This window comes from Schistocerca serialis, chromosome 2 (assembly GCF_023864345.2).
Source record: "Schistocerca serialis cubense isolate TAMUIC-IGC-003099 chromosome 2, iqSchSeri2.2, whole genome shotgun sequence".
In the NCBI taxonomy this organism is placed as follows: domain Eukaryota; kingdom Metazoa; phylum Arthropoda; class Insecta; order Orthoptera; family Acrididae; genus Schistocerca; species Schistocerca serialis.
Genome location: NC_064639.1, coordinates 1,107,665,661 through 1,107,692,551, shown reverse-complemented (window position 1 = coordinate 1,107,692,551; position 26,891 = coordinate 1,107,665,661). Strand labels below are relative to the sequence as shown.

Below are 26,891 nucleotides of genomic sequence, written 5' to 3'. Positions count from 1 at the left end.
GTATCAGCAAAGTTTGGTCTGAAAGAGATCCATGAAAGGATGTTGTTTGGCCACCATTGGTGAGACAGAATTGTTGAAGGAGCTGAACACCATAATGAAAAGTGAGTTCCAGAAAGGCTTGCAAGATCGGTAAAAGCACTGGCATAGGTGTGTAATATCTGAGAGGGATTACTTCGAAGGGGACAAAGTTGATGTTGAGAATAAATAAATATTCTTTAAGAAAAACAAAAATTTCCATTACATTTTGATCACACCTTGTGTATAAGTACGCAGTTTTTGTTTTGTCTGCAGCAGTTGTCACTCTAAATCACAAGTTTCCTTTTGTTACCAGATGCATTGACAGTATTTTTAGTGCAGTTCAGAACATGGAACAGACATGATACTAAGTTGATAAAGGTTTCTCAAGCCTCCAGCTGGGTGGTAGTGTTGCGAGATATCAACACTACCACCCATTTGGAGACCCGAGAAATCTTCATCAGTAGTTTACGCCGGGAAAGCCTACAGTCACATATGATACTAAGTTGTTGGTTCCACTGGCCCTTCTCCCTTATGCCACAATTACATTATTGCCTCACTGTTGTCATGAGCATGAACACAGAAGTTCTGATCTGAAAGCTGGTGTAAGACGAACATGACCTTGTGTGTAGGAGTAGGAACAAACAATACTTGTTGCAGATCAGCTGCTAATGTAGGCTATAAGTGTTACTTCCATAACATGACAAACTATGTGACAATTATTATGTTCACTTGTCAAACGGCTGTAATTCAATGCCGATTGCCAAGCACATTAAGAATGAAGGAGGCCGTGGAGCTGCCACCAGAGCTTTCTGTTTGTCATTATTATGATTCTTTGCCTTTGTCATATGATGAAACACTTTTAATATAATATACTCACATGATTGTAGCACCTTTAGAATGAATAAAATTGGTTTTGAAGAATATGGTACTTAGCACATTTAGAATGGTAGGTATTCATATAATGGCACGACCTGGTGGAAATTTACCTCAGTGCCACAGCTACCATGAGGAATAAAACATTGTCTTAATCAAGAAAATCAATTTAACCACAGAAAATTTTAATAATTGGGACATTTCAGGTGTGAAAGTTTACACTTTTTTGTGGTGTTTACATTTTCTGCCAGATTACTAAAGTTTAAGACCATGAGGCAATCTGCAAATTTTTGTTTCATATTAGGATGTGAATACTCAGCCTAAGGGGGAAAAAACTGGTCTCACACCATGGTAGGCTCAGGTGCCTCAGTTGTAGAGGGGGCAAAATAGTGGGGGTGCACAGTTGCATAAACAGTAAACGTTGTTATTATTTTGTGGATGAACCACATGTTCTTCCATGAAGTGAATTCAGTCTCCAGTCCAACATATAAGAATTTATTACCTTTAGGACCACCTTGTTGAAATCTTTTGCTTGGCGATAGGTAGGTGGTGTACAGATGTAATGTAGCAAATACTGTGTCAGTTCACCAAGTATCATCTTATTTATCTGTCATTTTAGGAAATTCGTGCACAGAAAGGAAGGAAAGCAGGAGTTGCAATGAGCATCAAAACTGAGAGCCTTCCAGGATCAGCAACTGCCCCAGAATTTCCACTTAATGAAGATTCTGATGATTCCTTATGGGTGGAAGCTGCAGAATATGGAGTTCAAGCAGTGTCTGATGCAGAAGAGTATGGAAATGAGGACCATGATGAAGATAACTCAGTAGGTGAACTCACCTCAGAGGAGGATGAAAAAGCAAAGAGCAGAGACAGGAGTGTTACTGATGTGCATATGTGGCCACCATGTCCGCCACTCCCAAAGTTGAAGAAAGTTAAGATAAAGGCAAAGAGTTGTTACCCCTTTCAAGACGTTCCCAAATATGGAAGGTAGGTTAAACATAATTTTAGCAATGTGTGTGTGTGTGTGTGTGTGGTGTGTGTGTGTGTGTGTGAAAGAAAAAAAAAATTATCCAGTGGTCTTCTCACTAACAGGAAATATAAAAAAGATTGTCAATGTAAACTTAGCCTACAAATAACAGCTTCATCTTTGAGAAGTCCAGAAAGGTTGAACACATTGTTCTTGTCTGTTTTTGGTATTAGTTAAACAATGGGAACTCCAGGTAGGAGTATCAACATTGTAGGAAAAGACAGATTGCTACTTACTGTAAAGAAGGCTCATCAAGTTGCAGACAAGCAAATTAAAAGATACATGAAGCCTTTGGCCACAGCCTTCATCAGTAAAAGAAAGTTTTCTTTCACTGATGAAGGCTGTGGCCAAAAGCTTTATGTAAGTGTCTTTTAATTGCGCCCGTCTGCAATGTGATGTGACTCCTTTACGGTAAGTAGCAATCTGTCTTTTCCTACCTTGTGGATTTTAGGATTATCTTTAACCTCTGAATTTTTCCCAAGTTCCAAAAAATATTGAACAGAGACACTAGTCTAAAAAGGGGCACCATCCTCTATATTTTCAACACTGATTTCACCTGTTCCAGTTGCTTTATAGTTTTCAACATTGTGATCATCTGTAAGACTTCATCCATAGTGACTTGTTACGTTTACTGATGAGCCTAAACTACTAAGAATGTTGAGCATGTGTGAAATTATGAAAGCAGTGTAATATCAAGAAGAAATTAACCTTATGATGCTTAAGCCAACAGTGTCTTGTTGTTAGTTGCATTTCATAACATGAATTGATTTTTATGTTAGTGCATATCTTATATTGGCTATCTTGCTATTGTTACTGATGAGTCTTCTGGGCTGTATGACCTTGGTCAGAGAAACTTTTGAATTCCGAATGTTTTGTCCAGAACTGCACTGGACTTCTTCAGAGGTGCTCCTGGCAACTCTGAGTCTTCCGATTGATGAGTCGGACATCAGAGAGCAAAGTGGATGTGGTTGAGTTTACACATGATGAGCAGAGATAATCTCCATCAGAGATAAAACTTAACAATCAATTGTCACCTGTCAATAATAAAAACTTATCTATTGATTCTACAGAGCCACCGTCCATATAACATTGGGTTTCATGGCTTCTTCTTTTCTGTTACAGGTCTCTTTGTGCTTTATATATTTGGATGGCTTCTCTGTATAGTTATGGATAATAGTTTATAATAGTAGATAAAATTTTGGTTTTTGAAATCTTCACAAATTCCTGACTGGACGTCATGCTCTGCTACTGCTGATTTTTCTGTTTTTCCTAGTCGACAAAAACTTTTATGTTCATTCAATCTTGTATTCACGATTCTCTTGGTAGTTCCAAAGTACACCTATCTTGTCATTGAGTCACTGAAGGGAAACATACCACACATTCCCCAGTCAAGAGAGTTCTGTGAATATCAAATTTTGAAGAAAGATTTAAAACAGAAACTGGTTTCCCATTTGGAGCATGCTCCAGCATTAACAATTTGCAGGGGAGAATAGCTGAAGTATGTGGCATGAAGAGCATGAGACAAACAGCAAACAGGTAACATCACAAAATATTCTCTGCCTCTTGTTATGCAGAATTCATTAGGCACTCATCAAAATAAATGCACACTTTTATATTATGTTGAAGAATTCTGTGCTTTGCAAAGGAGTACAGTGGCGAGATGGCGAGTTGCACAAAACCCATCTTTGTAAATGTCATCTCATATTTCCTGCTTGCTGTGCGTACAGGCAGTTGCCATTATTGTGCAGTCACTACACTTGGTGACAGTGTCTTGCTAGTACCTCCAATTTCAGAAATTCCATGTGGTACTTTTCTCAGGTTTGCAGCTGGCTCCTCAAGTCAAGTTGACACAGCATTTCAACAGTCCACTTGGCTCTAATCTTCAGGTGAGACACTACTGTTGCCAAGCTTTGTTGAGCTGACACCGTGCTGGAGCTGGCACCCCTATATAGGTCAGCAGAGAGTACGTATCGTGTCTACCAAGTGTAGTGAATGCTGCCTCCTATGCAAAAAATAGTAGCAGTGTTGTTGGTGGTGAAGGCAAACAAAAATGAGATATCACTACTCTAAGTAGTCATCACATTCTTCTGCCAACTGAGAATGTTGTATTTTAACGCAAATCAGCACAGTATGGTGTACTGGGATTCAATGCAAATGACTGCTCTAGGCTGTGACTTGGTTGTAACTGACTGCAGAGCCTGTTTATTGAATCACATAGGAAGGTATGTACAAAATTGCAAAATGCAAGGCAATTATACAATATTGCAGTACCTGTTAAAATTTTATGGTGCCGTTATTTTGATTAACTGTTGGCGCTATATCCTTTAAATGACCTCAATATTAGGTACTATAAATTTATGTGACAGAATTGCTGCCAGTCTATAACTTCATGAGAAATGTCAGTACTGCCAATACACACACACAGTCCCATACATACACTGCTCTAGCTTTTGCAACTAACAGTCTCTTGGGCAGGAAAGGGTGGCTGATTGTAAGTAAATGCTCCCACTGACACCATGGTTAGTGTCCAGATACTCCTGGATGACACAAGAACTAAAAATTGAGTGTAGTAAACTGAAAGCAAAAATGCTGAACTCTATTTTGAAATGTTCCTTTACAAAGGAAGGTAGAAAGATACAGAAGTACTGCTTCAGTCTAATTTTCGCACCACTGTGAAGATGAGTGACATAGATGTTAGTGTCAATGGCTGAAATTACTAAAATTAATCAAGTCTGGAGGACTCAGTTGTCCCCGTGTCAGATTCAATACAGAATTTGCAGTAGAATTATCTCCCATTTTAACTATAATATATCATACATCCCTTGAACGGAAAACTGTGCCCAATGAGTGGAGAAAGCAGAAGTCACACCTGTTGACAATAATGGTAGCAGAAGTGATCTATAATACGGGGCGTATCAAAAAGAATCATCTGATTTGACACGTCTCGGCGAGGATGATTGACTAATCTCATTCCATTGTTGTTAGAGGAATCGTGCAGACTTTGAAGGCCAGCGTGTTGTTGTTGTTGTTGTTGTTGTTGTTGTTGTTGTCTTCAGTCCAGAGACTGGTTTGATGCAGCTCTCCATGCTACTCTATCCTGTGCAAGCATCTTCATCTCCCAGTACCTACTGCAACCTACATCCTTCTGAATCTGTTTAGTGAATTCATCTCTTGGTCTCCCTCTATGATTTTTACCCTCCGTGCTGCCCTCCAATACTAAATTGGTGATCCCTTGATGCCTCAGAACATGTCCTGCCAACTGATCCCTTCTTCTAGTCAAGTTGTGCCACAAATTTCTCTTCTCCCCTATTCTATTCAATACCTCCTCATTAGTTATGTGATCTACCCATCTAATCTTCAGCATTCTTCTGTAGCACCAAATTTCGAAAGCTTCTATTCTCTTTTTGTCTAAACTATTTATCGTCGTTGTTTCACTTCCGTACATGGCTACACTCCATACAAAGACTTTCAGAAACGACTTCCTGACACTTAAATCTATACTCGATGTTAACAAATTTCTCTTCTTCAGAAACGCATTCCTTGCCATTGCCAGTCTACATTTTATACCCTCTCTCCTTCAACCATCATCAGTTATTTTGCTCCCCAAATAGCAAAACTTATTTACTACTTTAAGCATCTCATTTCCAAATCTAATTTCCTTAGCATCACCCAATTTAATTCGACTACATTCCATTATCCTCGTTTTGCTTTTGTTGATGTTCATCTTATATCCTCCTTTCAAGACACTGTCCATTCCATTCAGCTGCTCTTCGAAGTCGTTTACTGTCTCTGACAGAATTACAATGTCATCGGCGAACCTCGAAGTTTTTATTTCTTCTCCATGGTTTTTAATTCCTACTCCGAATTTTTCTTTTGTTTCCTTTACTGCCTGCTCAATATACAGATTGAATAACATCGGGGATAGGCTACAACCCTGTCTCACTCCCTTCCCAACCACTGCTTCCCTTTCATGTCCCTCGACCCTTATAACTGCCATCTGGTTTCTGTACAAATTGTAAATAGCCTTTCACTCCCTGTATTTGACCCTTGCCAACTTCAGAATTTGAAAGAGAGTATTCCAGTCAACATTGTCAAAAGCTTTCTCTAAGTCTACAAATGCTAGAAACGTAGGTTTGCCTTTCCTTAATCTACCTTCTAAGATAAGTCGTAGGGTCAGTATTGCCTCATGTGTTCCAACGTTTCTACAGAATCCAAACTGATCTTCCCCTAGGTCGGCTTCTAACAGTTTTTCTATTCGTTTGTAAAGAATTCTTGTTAGTATTTTGCAGCCGTGGCTTATTAAACTTATAGTTCGGTAATTATCATATCTCCAACACCTGCTTTCTTTGGGATTGGAGTTATTATATTCTTTTTGAAGTCTGAGGGTATTTCACCTGTCTCATACATCTTGCTCACCAGATGGTAGAGTTTTGTCAGGACTGGCACTCCCAAGGCTATCAGTAGTTCTAATGGAATGTTGTCTACTCCCGGGGCCTTGTTTCGACTTAGGTCATTCAGTGCTCTGTCAAACTCTTCACGCAGTATTATATCTCCCATTTCATCTTCATCTACATCCTCTTCCATTTCCATAATATTGTCCTCAAGTACATCACCCTTGTATAGACCCTCTGTATACTCTTTCCACCTTTCTGTTTTCTCTTCTGTGCTTAGAACTGGGTTTCCACCTGAGCTCCTGATATTCATACAAATGGTTCTCTTTTTTCCAAAGGTCGCTTTAATTTTCCTGTAGGCAGTATCTATCTTACCCCTCGTGAGATGAGCCTCTACATCCTTACATTTGTCCTCTAGCCATCCCTGCTTAGCCATTTTGCCCTTCCTGTCGATCTCATTTTTGAGACGTTTGTATTCCTTATTGCCTGCTTCATTTACTGCATTTTTATATTTTCTCCTTTCATCAATTAAATTCAATATATCTTCTGTTACCCAAGGATTTCTACTAGCCCTTGTCTTTTTACGTACTTGATCCTCTGCTGCCTTCACTACTCCATCCCTCAAAGCTACCCATTCTTCTTCTACTGTATTTCTTTCCCCCATTCTTGTCAATTGTTCCCTAACGCTCTCTCTGAAACTGTCTACAACCTTGTTCTGTCAGTTTATCCAGGTCCCATTGCAACGGTACTTTCGCGTTCCCGTCAATAGTGTACCAGAACGTTTTAAGTTCTACCACTGTAAAGACGGAAGATCTGCGATTCGGAATGTCAGAACTGTGTAGTAAGTAGCGGTAGGAACACCACCACAAAATTACGCAGCACTGACACCTCAAAACCATTGACTCTCGGAGGGAGATTTTAATCGTGTTCAACTTAATGGTAAAGTACTGAACCACTTTTCTCCGAATCATACAGTTTGTGAGAAAAGCAGTGAGAATAATTACTTTTGGAAACCTTTTATCAGACAAAGTCTGTTATAACAATAAACTGTTTTGCTCCGTAAAAAGGCCGCCAGGCCAAATTGGGCACAGGGTCTACACAAAAAGATGAAGTCAGTTTTTGACACTGAATAAATAACTACTTTCACTTACTACGTAATTGAAACACAACCACTTAATTTTCATTTACTGCGGTCACTTGGCAGGAAGTACTATTAATCCCACTTTCTGTTACTTACGGAATTTATCACTATACTTCAGTAATTATTTAAAGAAGACACACACATGTTTCAACAAGGATACAAAAATATATATATATGGTTATAATAGAGGGAAACATTCCGTTGTGTGTCTGTCGACCTGCCAGCACTTTCATTTGGTAGGTCACATCATCTTTGTTTCAGATATATATTATTTAACACGACTAAATTTCATTTCTTTACGACTGTTATTTGTTAATGTTTTACTAACACCAATATTTGTCTGGCTTTCTTTGACTTGGAGAAGCAACACGAAGAATTACTGTTAAGATTGTTGCAGTTAAACAATTATGTTACTTTACTTTCAGAAATGCTATTGAAAACTTATCCTCATGGTCATGTAAAGCGGTGGCCCTTAAACTGATTCGTGCAAACTTTAGTATTTAATAATGATTTTCAGAATTTACTACCAGAACAGTACTATTGCCAGTAATGTACTATTATTCAAGCTTCAATAAACATATGGATACTTGGAATAAATTCGTTTAGGAAAGGACCCTACTGAGGTAAATGAAATAGGAAAATTACAGTTAAACACAAAGGTACATTTAACACTTATATTCCACTGATTGACGATGGATGGTTCATACTGTGATACACTTCTAAATAAAATACTTTGCCTGTTACTAATGTCGAAGGTGACGTGAGGCGGTGCTGCATAGTAACATTGCGCAGGTGGTGACAATAAAATTGCAAATTTCTGAGCTATTAATTTATTACCGTACTGCGCCAATCATGTAGAACACATCCGATGCCAAAACCCAGTCTTGCAGGTAAATTTGGGACCTCTAGTGCTTGACCAACGTAGTGCATGTTCACCACTTGCAGGGCAGCTGCCAACTGTGTTAGCCACTTGCGCGCCAATTCTCACTCGCGCGCCGCACCACGTTTTCCATTCCACCACAGAACGGAGTTCCGTACTACCTATGATCCCTACATCTTTTCAATTTGCACTTCTGCTTACAAAAACGGTAAGTATGAACCATCTACAATTGCATGACAGCATATACATACAAAATTGACATAATTAATTATAGTTGTACTTGAAATATATGTAATTATTTACAAAATATGTTTTAATACATTTATTCCACCTACGTCAAAGAGGTTATTTTAAACAGATAAACTACACTTAACAAAAGCTTACTCTTGTTATAGTATTTGCTTAATTTTTCAAAATTATTATGGAACAAAAAAATTTTAAAATATACAGATTAATGGCAGTATTATATTTACAATAGCATTACATATGCCCCTGTTTTGGTAATGATTTCTGTCAAGACAATCTTAGCAAAACATCTAAATGCTGTTGACTATAAAGGGGCCACTTCCTTAAAACTTATTACATTACATTTTATACATAAATATCTCAAAGCAATAGTGGACAAAATTATTTTTCTTCAGTTGCAATTAACGTTTTTCTTTTTTTTACACATTAAAAATTCTGATGTCCAACAGTAATGTTATAGAAAAATAATATTTACATGTGTACCAAGAAATCCTAAACCTCTACAAATTATTATACATACATTCCAACATAACAGCTACAAATGAAGTTTCATAACATAGCTTTACCATTAAATACACAAATTTCTACCTACAGCAACTTATCAGGTAATCGTTTTCCAAGAAATTTACTAACCTACTGTTTTTCTCGTAACTTGCAGTTATATACCAGATCTTTATGTATACCTTAGTTTCAGCTGTATTTCAGTAACCTTATTATATTTCATAAGAAAATTTGGCTGCAACATGAAAAAATTAAAGCTGTCCATTTACTATTCTCTTCATAAACAAATAACTACTTTACAAAATTTTCAACTTTATGCTGCACAGTGCAGTCCTTTTCAATTACACATACACAAGAAAAGCAAAACAATTTACTCTCAAAACCAATTACATTATACTGCGCAGTGCAGTCCACTTCCCATTACAAAGACACTTGGTACCACCTTTTCCTCCGCTTTGTGCAGTCTATTGGGTCCTTCACCATATGCATATTACTGCATTTAGTTACTTTGCTGCCTCTGGCAATCTTTGGTAGTCCATCCATATTTTACAATTCTGTGCTGTTTGTTTTATGTCATTAGGTCCAATTAGTAATGACTAATTCATTATATATTTAGCATTCAACCTGAAACTTATATACCAGTGTTAGAAATTTTGACATAATTAATTTTCTACACTAATATTTACAAAATCTAGATATCATATACTATTCATAGTAAGGATTACAGTCACATTAGGTTCTAGCCACATAGGGCTTAAGGTCTACAACGTTTCTTAACCCTAATTGTCTTTTAGTTTCTGGGTACACCAGATAATAAGCATTGTTATGGCAAACATTTTCCACCAGAAAGGGACCGTGGTAATTGAACTTAAATTTGGCAATCTCATGATTAATTTCACAGGATTTTTCATGAGTTTTAACTATGACCAGGTCGCCTTTGTCAAATTTCACAAATTTAGCTTTTGCATTGTGCCTTTTGTTTCCGGCGTCCGCTTTCTTCCTCATTCTTTCTCTCACTTACTCTTTCTTTTCACCTATACTTAATTTATTACCGGGAGGGTATTCTAACATCTCTTCTACCACACTCTTACTCTTTTTTACTGGAGCCTTCCTGCTCCTCCCACAACAGATCCTGTTCAACCATTAGGTCTTCCCAAGAAATGTTGCTTATTCGTTTTTGCTCAATATAGGGTGGTTTCTTCTCTGTGGGATTCGCAATGAATTTTGCGACGTGCCCCTGCACCTCTACTATATCAGGTGGTTCCTTGCTTTTACTGATCGCAAATTCCTTTGCGACCTGTTCATCACCTAATCTATCATGATTGAAATTGTCTTCCAATTCTTCTGTTTCGAAACCTGTTTCATTTTCAACATCTTTGTCTGACAATATAGCATCTGATTTATTTGCTTCAGCCAGGCTAGTTTCTTTCAAAGCTGTTTCTCTTACGTCATCCTCTGAATTACACGACCTATGAGCCTCTGCTTTCACTTCAAACTTTGTATAATCTTCCCCTATTTCGATGATCCGTATGTTCTCATTTTCTCCTGTTACATTATATGCATGAATTTCATTTACTTTCCGATCTTGAAGATATTGGGTGGCTTCCATATCGAGTTTAATCACGCTTAGCAAATTGTCATCTTCATCAAAAATATACTCAAATATCTCGTCTACCTTTTCCTTTTTATTTCTTTCCCTATCATTTATGTCGACTGCTCGCGATATTTGCACGGCATCTATTATTTCCTCATTTATAACATTGTCTCCTTTTGGATGAAGTGCTTTTCGTCTTCCTTCTCTTCAACCTTCATTAACTCTTCCTTTGTCACCTCCTCGCATCCATATTGCTTTAATCCTGTGACTAAATTACTCATTTCTTCATGCCATTCCCATACCTGCTGATCGTGGAAACTATTCTGCGTATCTTTTGTTTCATATTTGTTTGTTGTGCTGAGATGAGTACGATTTACTTGGTTGCAATTCTGTGTTGTTTTCACGCGTACCGGATCATTCCTGCTGGTTACGAGTTCATCGAACTCTCCTGTGTCGTCACGCACAGCTGTTAATTGCTCCGCCTCGTGACGCGGTATTGCGGTAGGTCGTTCTGTGACGTATCTCTGTACTGTTTCTCGCCCGGCCACTGTTGACAAGTGTCGGCTTGCCGGCCGAGTTCCACTGCCGGCGCCATATGGCGTATTGTGAGCGTTACATTGTATCGCTCTGCTCATCAGGTTGCGCTCTCCATTACTTTGTGTATGCAGCCTACCTAGCGGCTGAAACTTTTCTCTATCGGGTCTATATTGTCTTTCCATGTGGCGACGACCCTCCACCCACACGGGTCTTAGTTTTCCTGTTCATTGAGTTCTTGTGTTCGCGGGCCATAATTTCTCCCGTGATCACTTTGTCCGCCCCGACCGCGACCTCTCCCACGCCCCCGCACTATGGCGTTGACGCGGTACCGACCGTCGTGATCGTCCCTGTTATCATCGTCTACATTCTGATAATTCCTATTAGACTTATTCGGTCGATTGTCACAGTTATTTCTCCAGTGGCCATCGTTTTCAATGCACTCTAGGAAGACTGGACCGTGAAATTGCGATGGTTGCTTCCTATGTATCTTTTCGAGTCTTCTGGGAGCTTCTGCCAAAGCCCCCAGATAATTTCGGAGTAGGATTTGCGACCCGTTAAATGTATCAATTTCTTGTACCACGACTCACAGAAGTCTTTCATAGACATTCTGCCCCTGTTGTCATACATTTTAGCCATTATAAACTCACGCCACAAGCAATCCTGCTTCTGTGTGGACCAGTATTCGTTGATGAATTGCTGTTTGAATTCGTCAAAAGACCTATGTTCAGATTCTAGATTGAGACTCCATCTTTTGGCGTTGTAGCACTAATTACCAAATTTATTTTCTCCTGGTCGCTCAGATTTCCGGAGAAAACTCTTTCACAAGTTTTCAGAAAGTCTAATGGGTGCCGTCCATTACGTTTCTTGGAAGGATCAAATTTTTCCTCCACTTCCACTAACTTATGATAGTCTACTCTAGTTACCACATGACTAGGTGTGACCTGTATTTTCTTTTCCGGCTCATTAATATGACCGAGAATATTGGAAGTGTTGCTATTACACTTCTGTTTACAATTGTCGACTTTCTCTGCTAGCAGCTTTTCAGACTTCCTGTGGTGTCACCGCCAGACACCACACTTGCTAGGTGGTAGCTTTAAATCGGCGCGGTACATTAGTACATGTCGGACCCGCGTGTCGCCACTGTCAGGGATCGCAGACCGAGCGCCACCACAAGGCAGGTCTCGAGATACGGACTAGCACTCGCCCCAGTTGTACGGACGACGTAGCTAGCGACTATACTGACGAAGCCTCGCTCCTTTGCCGAGACGATAGTTAGAATAGCCTTCAGCTAAGTCAATGGCTACGACCTAGCAAGGCGCCATTAGTAACATTGCATGTATCTAAAGAGTCCCACTTGTATCGCCACAATCTCCAGATATACCAAAAGGATGGATTAAAGTTAAGTATTCCAGGAGCTACGTACTTTTCTTTATAGCATTCATTACGTATCCTGTTTCAGACCTCTCGCCATCCAGCTTTAGCTTAGCGCGTGCCTTTCGGCTTCCTCTCATTGTGTCTAGGCTGTCTTGTCTAGACACAACACTTCCAAACAGTTTCTCTCAAATTTGAGACTTCTGTTTGGCATTCGATATGTACTTCAGATTTAATTTCTTCAAACCGCTCGGTTATAGTCTCATTAATGAGGGGTTTTACATTCTCTTGAATCTGTTCAATTTCGAAGTCGAATCTTTCATTAATTCCCTTGACCTCACTTTCTACAGCTGTTACTCTATCCTCGACCCCTTGCATTCTGGTTTTCGCTCCTTTAACTTCGCCTATAACTATATTTAATACTTCACCCATATCATCAATTCTCTTAATGATGTACTCTCCCTGTTTACTAATTTGGTTACTCTGTTCCTTAATTTGTTGATTTTGTGCTCTAGTTTGTGTACCGATTTGGTTACCCTGTTCTTTAATTTGTTGATTTTGTGCTCTAATTTGTGTACCGATTTTCTTTTCTAGATTACTGATTTGTTGAATTAATATTCTCAATAAGTCGTGAATGTCCAGTACATTACTACTTTCAATTTTGGCTTTCTCAGTTACATAGCACGATTCTTCTACAGTTTCCTTGTCTACTCTTTCTTTCTGAATGGTGGTGGACTCCACATATCACAGAAGTCATCATCCCTTTCTCTGTCTCCTGCTATGTTTTTTTGTTGCTTTGTGTGTTTGTCTGTCTGCCTGTCCATTTAGGCCTACACCTCCCAGACTGCTGCAAAATCATGTCTCTGACCTTTGTTCTAGACTTTCGCCGCTTCAAAAGTCCTGTCACGTGGCGACATGTGGGACGGTACTAATGCGTTCCCGTCAATACGGTACCAGAACGTTTTAAGTTCTGTCACTGTAAAGACGGAAGATCTGCGATTCGGAATGTCAGAACTGTGTAGTAAGTAACGGTAGGAACACCACCACAAAATTATGCAGCACTGACACTCCAAAACCATCGACTTTCGGAGAGAGATTTTAACCGCGTTCAACCTAATGGTAAAGTATTGAACTATTTTTCTTCGAATCATACAGTTTGTGATAAAAGCAATGAGAATAATTACTTTTGGAAACCTTTTATCAGACAAAGCCTGTTATAACAATAAACTGTTTTGCTTAATAAAATGGCCGCCAGCCCAAATCGGGCAGTGTCTACACAAAAAGATGAAGTCAGTTTTCGACACTGAATAAATAACGACTTTCACTTACTATGTAATTGAAACACAACCACTTAATTTCCATTTACTGCAGTCACTTGGCAGGAAGTACTATTAATCCTACTTATGGAATTTATCACTATACTTCAGTAATTATTTAAAGAAGACACACACGTTTCAACAAGGATACAAAATATATAAAACTTTTAGGTATCATTCATATGACCAAAATTATTATTTAACACGACTAAATTTAATTTCTTTACGACTGTTATTTGTTAATGTTTTACTAACACCAATATTTGTCTGACTTTCTTTGACGTGGAGAAGCAACACGAAGAATTACTGTTAAGATTGTTGCAGTTAAACAATTATGTTACTTTACTTTCAGAAATGCTATTGAAAACTTATCCTCATGGTCATGCAAAGCGGTGGCCCTTAAACTGATACATGCAAACTTTAGTATTCAATAACGATTTTCAGAATTTACTACCAGAACAGTACTATTGCCAGTAATTTACTATTATTCAAGCGTCAATAAACATATGGATACTTGGAATAAATTCGTTTAGGAAAGGACCCTACTGAGGTAAATGAAATAGGAAAATTGCAGTTAAACACAAAGGTACATTTAACACTTATATTCCACTGATTGAAGATAGATGGTTCATACTGTGATACACTTCTAAATAAAATACTTTGCCTGTTACTGATGTCGAAGGTGGCATGAGGCGGTGCTGCGTAGTAACATTGCGCAGGTATCGCTCTTAATGTACTTAGCTCTGTCTTCCGCTTGGTGGTGACGATAAAATTGCAAATTTCTGAGCTATTAATTTATTGCCGTACTGCGCCAATCATGTAGAACACGTCTGAGGCCAAAACCAGTCTTGCAGGTAAATTCGGGACCTCTAGTGCTTGACCAACGTAGTGCATGTTCACCACGTGCAGGGCAGCTGCCAACTGTGTTAGCCACTTGCGCGCCAATTTCACTCGCGCGCCCCACCACCTTTTCCATTCCACCACAGAACGGAGTTCCGTTCTGCCAATGATCCCTACACCTTTTGAATTTACACTTCTGCTTACAAAAATGGTAAGTATGAACCATCTACAATTGCATGACAGCATATACATACAAAATTGACATAATTAATTATAGTTGTACTTGAAATATTACATAATTATTTACAAAATGTGTATCAATACATTTATTCCACCTACGTCAAAGAGGTTATTTTAAACAGATAAACTACACTTAACAAAAGCTTACTCTTGTTATAGTATTTGCTTAATTTTTCAAAATTATTATGGAACAAAAAAATTTTAAAATATAAAGATTAATGGCAGTATTATATTTACAATATCATTACATCATCTCCATAAATTCCCACCTTTTTGCAGTATCTTTAGTTTTAATCTACAGTTCATAACCAATAGATTGTGGTCAAAGTCCACGTCTGCCCCTGGAAATGTCATACAATTTAAAACCAGGTTCCTAAATCTCTGTCTTACCATTATATAATCTATCTGAAACCTGTCAGTATCTCCAGGCTTCTTCCACGTATACAACCTTCTTTTATGATTCTTGAACCAAGTGGTAGCTATGATTAAGTTATGCTCTGTGCAAAATTCTACCAGGCAGCTTCCTCTTTCATTCCTTACCCCCACTCCGTATTCAGCCAGTGTATGGACCCAAAATATCTTCTCTTCCTACTTTAGCATTGACATCACCAAGGAAAACCTTTGCATTGTATGATGGTGCTCCTTCATACACCGATTCTAGGTCTTTGTAGAAACTGTCTATCTCACTGTCATCTTTATCTTCTGCAGGTGCATGGAATGAAACCAGAGTTATGTTGTAGAATTTTCCTTTTATTCTTATCCAGCATATTCTTTCATTAACAGCCTTGAAGTCCATGATATTTCCCCTTACTCTGTTGGCTACTGCAAAGCCCACTCCAAACTGATGTTTACCTTCTTTATTTCTGCTGTGGAAGTAGCTATATAACTTTTCTTTATGCATTCCTTCTCCAGGCCATCTCATTTCTTGCAGTGCCACTATGTCTAGCATGTATCTATTCAGTTCTTCATCAAGGACCTTCCCCTTTCCAGGTGAGAGTAGTGTTTTCATATTCCAAGTGCCACATTTCACTCTATGTTTGTTCCATGATCTCCTGGCATTAACCTTTGATTTCCTGGGGTCATTTCCATTGTTCCGGACCAAATCTGAGGCTATTTCTTGGTGCTTCATAACATTCATCTTTTTTACGGTGTGGGCATGTTGGCCCAACCTCTAACCTGGAGGACTGGGGTGTCCCATTTAGTCTGGATCATCACCTTTGACCTATCTGGCCACATACAATGAATTTTGTTTTTTGATGAACGGGAAAAGTAAAACGTTCTTTTTCATACCTTTTCATAGGTGTTCAGTATGCCCCCTTTGAGATGCCCGGCATATGGCAATGCGGTATTCGGATTGTTCTCACTGTGAAAAAGTTTTCATACCTTTTCATAGGTGTTTAGTATGCCCCCTTTGAGATACCCGGCATATGGCAATGCGGTATTCGGATTGTTCTCACTGTGCAGCAAGCATTCTTGAGTTACAGCTTCCACAGCTGCTGTTTTGCGATGTCTCAGTTCATTCACTGTTGTTGGTAATGGAGGCACATAAATAGTCTTTTATAAACCCTACAAGAAATAATCACATACCATCAGGTCCGGTGACGCTGGAGGCCAGTAATGTAAGGCTGAATCATTTGTTCCAGTGTGATCGATCCATCATTCAGTAATCCTTTGATTTAAAAATTCCCGCACTTCCAGATGCCAGTGTGGCAGTGCCCCATCCTGTTGGCAAACAAAGGCATTTGACTCAGTCTCCAACTGTGAAAAAATAAAGTTATCAAGCATATCGAGATATGTGCTTCCTGTAACAGTGTTCTCGGCAAGGAAAAATACACCTTTTCCCATGAACCTGCACAAAACACATAGAATTTTGGAAAGTTCCTCTCATGTTGTACAACTTCATGTGGTTGTTCAGTACCCCATATTCTCACATTATGATGATTCACCTTTCTATTTAAATAGAATGTTGCCTTGTCACTAAACACTAAGCATGGAAGAAAACTGCCATCCTCCATGTTGCCAAAAACGAAATTGCAGAACTCAACATGTTGTTTATAATAATGGTGGAATGTGAATAAATTAATTAAAATTTGTGCCGTGACCAGGACTTGAACCTAGGTCTCTTTGCTTACTAGGCAGGAATGCTAACCATTACATCACCGCAGCGCTATGGCTAACATTACTACATGGACTATGCAAGTCCAGTGCCCTCCAAAACACAAACTTCAATCCTCTGCTTATTTTCCCCCTAAATTGTCACTATTACCAGGATGCTGTGGCATTGGAATAGCACCCCAGTGTTGGATGTAATGGGCAAATCCTGTACCTCAGGTGATCACATAGACTTATAATTAAATTTACTTGAGACATTATTTAGGGTTATGATTAAAAAAAAAATGGATGTGTCTTTTTGATATACTTTGTACTACCACTGTTCTCACTGACATCTATCTGTTGTAGAACCATAGAACTGATTCTGAGCTCAAACATAATGTGGCATATCGAACAGAATGGGTCCCTCCATACCCACCAGCGAGGATTCTGGGGGAGGGGGGGACCCACCAGTCATGTGAACTCAAAACATGACGTTCTGAAAGCTGTGGATTTGATCTTGACTTCTGTGCAGCATTTAAGTTGTTAAATGGCAACGTTTATTAACAAAGGTATGTTTGTACTTTCAGTTGATAAAATAAAAAGTCAAACTGTTGCCAGGAGTTTACTTATTTAAAAATTGACCTAGGTTTTGATACTCTGTGCAAGTGCTGAAAAGTAATGATTCTGAAATTTTTATTCTGTTCTCAGTATCGTTTGAGGTATTACATATCACGCTCATTACTCGGTCATCTTTCCTGTTTCACTGATGCAAGATGCAACCCTCTGCCACTAGAGGACTCCGAATTGTAGCTTGTAACATGATGGTGTGTAACATAACTACCAGGCGCAGAAGTGTGAAACTGGAATTTGGTTGCAATAACTACACATCTGTTGTTTGAAACTGATAAACAATATTTTATTCAAAACAATCTCCATTGCTATTTATACATTTCTCCCACCTCTCCGGCAGGCTGTGAATGCCAAGCGAAAAAAACAATTCTTCTTTTGAAGCGAACCAATCAATGAGCCATTTTTATACATTTTCAGCAAGAGCATGTACCAGTGATGCAAATAGATGATAATTGGATGGAGCCAAGTCTGGAGAATAAGCCACATTCCCAATTGAATACCTCGATCATTTCCCTGATCCATTTTACTGTGTATGATGGGGTGTTATCATGGAGCAGTATAGATTAGTGTTGCCCTTTTCCATATTCCAGTCATTTTTCATGTAATGCTCAATTTAAATTGATCATTTGCTGTTGGCAGCGATCAGTGTTAATGGTTTCATCAGGTTTTAGTAGCTCATAATGGATGACACTCCCCCCATGAATCATGGACCTTGCCGTTGGTGGGGAGGCTTGCGTGCCTCAGCGATACAGGGGACTACTCAGGAGGATGTCATTATCAGGAGAAGAAAAACTGGCGGTCTACGGATCAGAGCATGGAATGTCAGATCCCTTAAGCGGGCAGGTAGGTTAGAGAATTTAAAAAGGGAAATGTATAGGTTAAAGTTATATATAGTGGGAATTAGTGAAGTTCAGTGGCAGGAAAAACAAGACTTTTGGTCAGGTGAATACAGGGTTGTAAATACAAAATCAAATAGGGGGGTAATGCATGAGTAGGCTTAATAATGAAAAAAAAAAAATAATAATAATAATAATAGGAATGCGGATAAGCTACTACAAACAGCATGTTGTTGTTGTGGTCTTCAGTCCTGAGACTGGTTTGATGCAGCTCTCCATGCTACTCTATCCTGTGCAAGCTTTTTCATCTCCCAGTACCTACTGCAACCTATATCCTTCTGAATCTGCTTAGTGTATTCATCTCTTGGTCTCCCCCTACAATTTTTACCCTCCACGCTGCCCTCCAATACTAAATTGGTGATCCCTTGATGCCTCAGAACATGTCCTACCAACCGATCCCTTCTTCTGGTCAAGTTGTGCCACAAACTTCTCTTCTCCCCAATCCTATTCAATACTTCCTCATTAGTTATGTGATCTACCCATCTAATCTTCAGCATTCTTCTGTAGCACCACATTTCGAAAGCTTCTATTCTCTTCTTGTCCAAACTATTTATCGTCCATGTTTCACTTCCATACATGGCTACACTCCATACAAATACTTTCAGAAATGACTTCCTGACACTTAAATCAATACTGGATGTTAACAAATTTCTCTTCTTCAGAAACGCTTTCCTTGCCATTGCCAGCCTACATTTTATATCCTCTCTACTTCGACCATCATCAGTTATTTTGCTCCCCAAGTAGCAAAACTCCTTTACTACTTTAAGTGCCTCATTTCCTAATCTAATTCCCTCAGCATCACCCGACTTAATTAGACTACATTCCATTATCCTTGTTTTGCTTTTGTTGATGTTCATCTTATATCCTCCTTTCAAGACACTGTCCATTCCATTCAACTGTTCTTCCAAGTCCTTTGCTGTCTCTGACAGAATTACAATGTCATCGGCGAACCTCAAAGTTTTTATTTCTTCTCCATGAATTTTAATACCTACTCCGAATTTTTCTTTTGTTTCCTTTACTGCTTGCTCAATATATAGATTGAACAACATCGGGGACAGGCTACAACCCTGTCTTACTCCCTTCCCAACCACTGCTTCCCTTTCATGTCCCTCGACTCTTATAACTGCCATCTGGTTTCTGTACAAATTGTAAATAGCCTTTCGCTCCCTGTATTTTACCCCTGCCACCTTTAGAATTTGAAAGAGAGTATTCCAGTCAACATTGTCAAAAGCTTTCTCTAAGTCTACAAATGCTAGAAACGTAGGTTTGCCTTTCCTTAATCTTTCTTCTAAGATAAGTCGTAAGGTCAGTATTGCCTCACGTGTTCCAGTGTTTCTACGGAATCCAAACTGATCTTCCCCGAGGTTGGCTTCTACTAGTTTTTCCATTCGTCTGTAAAGAATTCGTGTTAGTATTTTGCAGCTGTGACTTATTAAGCTGATAGTTCGGTAATTTTCACATCTGTCAACACCTGCTTTCTTTGGGATTGGAATTATTATATTCTTCTTGAAGTCTGAGGGTATTTCGCCTGTTTCATACATCTTGCTCACCATATGGTAGAGTTTTGTCAGGACTGGCTCTCCGACGGCCGTCAGTAGTTCCAATGGAATATTGTCTACTCCGGGGGCCTTGTTTCGACTCAGGTCTTTCAGTGCTCTGTCAAACTCTTCACGCAGTATTGTATCTCCCATATCATCTTCATCTACATCCTCTTCCATTTCCATAATATTGTCCTCAAGTACATCGCCCTTGTATAGACCCTCTATATACTCCTTCCACCTTTCTGCTTTCCCTTCTTTGCTTAGAACTGGGTTTCCATCTGAGCTCTTGATATTCATACAAGTCGTTCTCTTATCTCCAAAGGTCTCTTTAATTTTCCTGTAGGCGGTATCTATCTTACCCCTAGTGAGATAGGCCTCTACATCCTTACATTTGTCCTCTAGCCATCCCTGCTTAGCCATTTTGCACTTCCTGTCGATCTCATTTTTGAGACGTTTGTATTCCTTTTTGCCTGTTTCACTTACTGCATTTTTATATTTTCTCCTTTCATCAATTAAATTCAATATTTCTTCTGTTACCCAAGGATTTCTATTAGCCCTCTTCGTTTTACCTACTTGATCCTCTGCTGCCTTCACTACTCCATCCCTCAAAGCTACCCATTCTTCTTCTACTGTATTTATTTCCCCCATTCCTGTCAATTGCTCCCTTATGCTCTCCCTGAATCTCTGTACAACCTCTGGTTCTTTTAGTTTATCCAGGCCCCATCTCCTTAAATTCCCACCTTTTTGCAGTTTCTTCAGTTTTAATCTACAGGTCATAACCAATAGATTGTGGTCAGAGTCCACATCTGCCCCTGGAAATGTCTTACAATTTAAAACCTGGTTCCTAAATCTCTGTCTTACCATTATATAATCTATCTGATACCTTTTAGTATCTCCAGGGTTCTTCCATGTATACAACCTTCTTTCATGATTCTTAAACCAAGTGTTAGTTATGATTATGTTGTGCTCTGTGCAAAATTCTACCAGGCGGCTTCCTCTTTCATTTCTGTCCCCCAGTCCATATTCACCTACTATGTTTCCTTCTCTCCCTTTTCCTACACTCGAATTCCAGTCACCCATGACTATTAAATTTTCGCCTCCCTTCACAATCTGAATAATTTCTTTTATTTCATCATACATTTCTTCAATTTCTTCGTCATCTGCAGAGCTAGTTGGCATATAAACTTGTACTACTGTAGTAGGTGTGGGCTTCGTATCTATCTTGGCCACAATAATGCGTTCACTATGCTGTTTGTAGTAGCTTACCCGCATTCCTATTTTCCTATTCATTATTAAACCTACTCCTGCATTACCCCTATTTGATTTTGTGTTTATAACCCTGTAGTCACCTGACCAGAAGTCTTGTTCCTCCTGCCACCGAACTTCACTAATTCCCACTATATCTAACTTCAACCTATCCATTTCCCTTTTTAAATTTTCTAACCTACCTGCCCGATTAAGGGATCTGACATTCCACGCTCCGATCCGTAGAATGCCAGTTTTATTTCTCCTGATAACGACATCCTCTTGAGTAGTCCCCGCCCGGAGATCCGAATGGGGGACTATTTTACCTCCGGAATATTTTACCCAAGAGGACGCCATCATCATGTAATCATACAGTAAAGCTGCATGCCCTCGGGAAAAATTACGGCTGTAGTTTCCCCTTGCTTTCAGCCGTTCGCAGTACCAGCACAGCAAGGCCGTTTTGGTTATTGTTACAAGGCCAGATCAGTCAATCATCCGGACTGTTGCCCTTGCAACTACTGAAAAGGCTGCTGCCCCTCTTCAGGAACCACACGTTTGTCTGGCCTCTCAACAGATACCCCTCCGTTGTGGTTGCACCTACGGTACGGCTATCTGTATCGCTGAGGCACGCAAGCCTCCCCACCAACGGCAAGGTCCATGGTTCATGGGGGGGGGGACAAACAGCATAGTGAACGCATTATTGTAGCCAAGATAGATACAAAGCCCGCGCCTACCACAGTAGTACAAGTTTATATGCCAACTAGCTCTGCAGATGACGAAGAGATTGATGAAATGTATGATGGGATAAAAGAAATTATTCAGATAGTGAAGGGAGACGAAAATTTAATAGTCATGGGTGGCTGGAATTCGGTAGTACGAAAAGGAAGAGAAGGAAACATAGTAGGTGAATATGAAATGGGGGTAAGGAATGAAAGAGGAAGCCGCCTAGTAGAATCATAGCTAACACTTGGTTCAAGAATCATGAAAGAAGGTTGTATACATGGAAGAAGCCTGGAGATACTAAAAGGTATCAGACAGATTATGTAATGGTAAGACAGAGAATTAGGAACCAGATTTTAAATTGTAAGACATTTCCAGGGGCAGATGTGGACTCTGACCACAATCTATTGGTCGTGAACTGCACATTAAAACTGAAGAAACTGCAAAAAGGTGGGAATTTACGGAGATGGGACCTGGTAAACACTGACAGAACCAAAGGTTGTAGACAGTTTCAGAGAGAGCATTAGGGAACAATTGACAAGAATGGGGGCAAGAAATACAGTAGAAGAAGAATGGGAAGCTTTGAGGGGTGGAGTAGTGAAGGCAGCAGAGGATCAAGTACGTAAAAAGACAAGGGCTAGTAGAAATCCTTGGGTAACAGAAGATATATTGAATTTAATTGATGAAAGGAGAAAATATAAAAATGCAGTAAATGAAGCAGGCAAAAAGGAATACAAATGTCTCAAAAATGAGATCGACAGGAAGTGCAAAATGGCTAAGCAGGGATGGCTAGAGGACAAATGTAAGGATGTAGAGGCTCATCTCACGAGGGGTAAGATAGATACTGCCTACAGGAAAATTAAAGAGACCTTTGGAGAAAAGAGAACCACTTGCATGAATATCAAGAGCTCAGGTGAAAACCCAGTTCTAAGCAAAGACGGGAAAGCAGAAAGGTGGAAGGAGTATATGGAGGGTCTATACAAGGGCAATGTACTTGAGGACAATATTATGGAAATGGAAGAGGATGTAGATGAAGATGAAATGGGAGATACGATACTGCGTGAAGAGTTTGACAGAGCACTGAAAGACCTGAGTCGAAACAAGGGCCCCGGAGTAGACAACATTCCATTGGAACTACTGATGGCCTTGGGAGAGCCAGTCCTGACAAAACTCTACAATCTCGTGAACAAGATGTATGAGACAGGCGAAATACCCTCAGACTTCAAGAAGAATATAATAATTCCAATCCCAAAGAAAGCAGGTGTTGACAGGTGTGACAATTATTGTACTATCAGTTTAATAAGTGATGGCTGCAAAATACGAACATGAATTCTTTACAGACGAATGGAAAAACTGGCAGAAGCCGAGCTCGGGGAAGATCAGTTTGTATTCCGTAGAAATGTTGGAACGCATGAGGCAATACTGACCCTACGACTTATCTTAGAAGATAGATTAAGGAAAGGCAAACCTACGTTTCTAGCATTTGTAGACATAGAGAAAGCTTTTGGGAATGTTGACTGGAATATTCTCTTTCAAATTCTGAATGTGGCAGGGATAAAATACAGGGATCTAAAGGCTATTTACAATTTGTACAGAAACCAGATGGCATTTATAAGGGTCGACGGGCATGAAAGGGAAGCAGTGGTTGGGAAGGGAGTGAGACAGGGTTTTAGCCTATCCCCGATGTTATTGAATCTGTGTATTGTGCTAGCAGTAAAGCAAACAAAAGAAAAATTTTGAGTTGGAATTAAAGTCCAGGGAGAAGAAATAAAAACCTTTAGTTTTGCCGATGACATTGTAATTCTGTCAGAGACAGCAAAGGACTTGGAAGAGCAGTTGAAAGGAATGGAAAGTTTCTTGAAAGGAGGATATAAGATGAACATCAACAAAAGCAAAATGAGGATAATTGAAAGTAGTTGAATTAAGTCGGGTGATGCTAAGGGAATTAGATTATAAAATGAGACACTTAAAGTAGTAAATGAGTTTTGCTATTTGGGGAGCAAAATAATTGATGATGGTCGAAGTAGAGAGGATATAAAATGTAGACTGGCAATGGCAAGGAAAGTGTTTCTGAAGAATATAAATATGTTAACATCGATTATAGATTTAAGTGTCAGGAAGTCATTTCTGAAAGTATGTGTGTGGAGTGTAGCCATGTATGGATGTGAAACATGGACAGTAAATAGTTTAGACAAGAAGAGAATAGAAGCTTTCGAAATGTGGTGCTACGGAAGAATGCTGAAGATTAGATGGGTAGATCACATAACTAATGAGGAGGTATTGAACAGAATTAGGGAGAACAGAAATTTGTGGCACAACTTGACTAGAAGAGGGGATCGGTTGGTAGGACAATCTTTGAGGCATCAAGGGATCACCAATTTACCATTGGAGGGCAGCGTGGAGGGTAAAAATCGTAGAGGGAGACCAAGAGATGAATACACTAAGCAGATTCAGAAGGATGTAGGCTGCAGGAGGTACTGGGAGATAAAGAAGCTTGCATGGAGAACTGCATCAAACCAGTCTCTGGACTGAAGACCATAATAATAAAAGCAACAGTAAAGCAACAGTAGATGACACCTTTCTGATCCCATCAAACACAGGTAATTGTCTTCTTTCCAAAGCGATTAGGTCTTGCAGTGGATGTCAGTGGTTTGCCTGGATTCACCTATGAGTTACGTGCCTAGGATTCTCAAAATATATCCATTTTTCATCACCTGTCACTATTCAACGGCGAAACGACTTTCATTTGTATTCGGCGAGCAGCATTTCACTAGTGGTCTATCAAATTGCTGTCTGTCTTTCATTCAGTTCAGGCAGAACCCATTTTCTCACTTCCGGAACCTTTCCCCTTAGCTTTCAACCGAAGAGAAACGGCTTTTATTTTATGTTATTTGCATGTCAAGGTCCGTAGGACCAAATTGAGGAGCAAATCTCCAAGGCCATGGAATATGTCAGTATGTGAAATTACAACATAAAAGTAATCACAGTGTACAGGATGGGCATATGGGCAGGCGGTGGGCATTATGGAATGAATAGGGTAATTTTTAGATAAAGTCCATTTGTTGGCAAAAGCATGTTGAAAGGGGTTACATAGGCCAAGGGAGGTGAGGGTGAGCCAGAGCGTAGAGTTCAGCGAGACATAGTTTGTGAAGCTAAAAAAAGTGGTTGTCTGCCAAAACTAAGTCCACAATGCCGCAGCACCGGGAGAAGCGGGAAGGTCTACACTGCTACATGGCGCCTGCATCCGACTCGCGGCTGAACAAGAATAGAAGAGAGCCGACCTGGCGATGGGCGGCCGGGTATATTTGACTCACCACGTGGCTTCCTCCTCCCTGATTGGTCAGGACCTAGCAAATCGTGCAGGCGGCATGGAACTTTCCAGAGCGTTGCCTGCTAAGCTACGCCTGGGGCGGCGTTTCCTCGTAAGCACATGAGAGAGGCGCGTGGCCAATGTGCACTTTCTCGGTTCTGACTTCCTGTTACTAGACCATCGGACGAAAGAATTTACAGGCAGCTAACACTGCCGACCATGGCTTGGCCGCAATGAAAAAATGAAGTTACCATTTTAAAGCTCATATAATAAAGTAAAATCCCCTATTGTCTGGCTCACAGATAAAAATAAAATTTTTTATGAACCTGAAAAAAGTCCAGCCATAAGTTTAAGTAATCGCAATCAACAATATAACAAGAATCAGCTTAATTTTTCAAAGAACTCCTCGACAGAATAGAAGGAGTGACCTATGAGGAAACTCTTCAGTTTCATTTTGAAAGCGCGTGGATTACTGCTGATTTTTGAATTCTAGTGGTAGCTTATTGAAAATGGATGCAGCAGCATACTGCACACCTTTCTGCACAGGAGTTAAGGAAGTCCAATCCAAATGCAGGTTTGATTTTTGCCAAGTATTAACTTAGTGAAAGGTGCTTATTCTTGCGAATAAGCTAGTATTGTTAACAAGAAATGACAGTAAGGAATATATATATTGAGGGGCCAATGTCAAAATACCCAGACTCATGAACAGGGGTCGACAAGAGGTTCGTGAACTCACACCAATTATTGCCTGAACCGCCTGTTTCTGAGCCAAAAATATCCTTTTAGAATGGGAAGAGTTACCCCAAAATATAAAACCATATGACATAAGTGAATGAAAATAAGCAAAGTAGACTAATTTTCGTGTCAAACGATCACTCACTTCAGATACTTTTCAAATAGTAAATATGGCAGCATTAAGTCTTTGAAGAAGATCCTGATCATGGGCTTTCCATGACAGTTTACTATCTATCTGAACACCTAGAAATTTGAACTGTTCACTTTCACTAAACGTATACCCATTCTGTGAAATTAAAACATCGGGTTTTGTTGAACTGTGTGTTAGAAACTGCATAAAATGAATCTTACTGTGATTTAGCGTTATTTTATTTTCTACAAGCAGTGAACTTATGTCATGAACTGTACTATTTTAAACAGAGCCAGTGTTGCACAGAGCGTCCTTTACTACCAAGATAGTGTCATCAGCAAACAGAAATATTTTAGAGTTACCTGTAATACTAGTGGGCATATCATTTATATAAATAAGGGCAGCAGTGGTCCCAACACTGATCGTTGCGCCCCCCCCCCTCTTGACTGTACCCCACTCGGATTCCACATCACAGCCATTCTCAACATTGTGAATAATGACCTTTTGCTGTCTGTTGCTAAAGTAAGAGGTGAACCAGTTGTGAGCTACTCCCCATATTGCGTAATGGTCCAACTTCTGAAGCAATATTTTGTGATCAACAGAATCAAATAGCTT

The 26,891-nt window shown here is 39.5% G+C and overlaps 1 protein-coding gene across 4 annotated transcripts in view; it reads left to right on the top strand.

Annotated features, from left to right (window-relative positions):
- LOC126458563 (uncharacterized) overlaps positions 1-26,891 on the top strand; it is a 169,895-nt gene that overhangs the window by 56,029 nt on the left and 86,975 nt on the right. For all 4 annotated transcript variants that reach the window (XM_050095686.1, XM_050095684.1, XM_050095683.1 and 1 more), the window contains exon 4: positions 1,511-1,878. In XM_050095686.1, the coding sequence (XP_049951643.1) occupies positions 1,511-1,878 (368 nt within the window). The remainder of the gene's footprint in view (positions 1-1,510; positions 1,879-26,891) is intronic.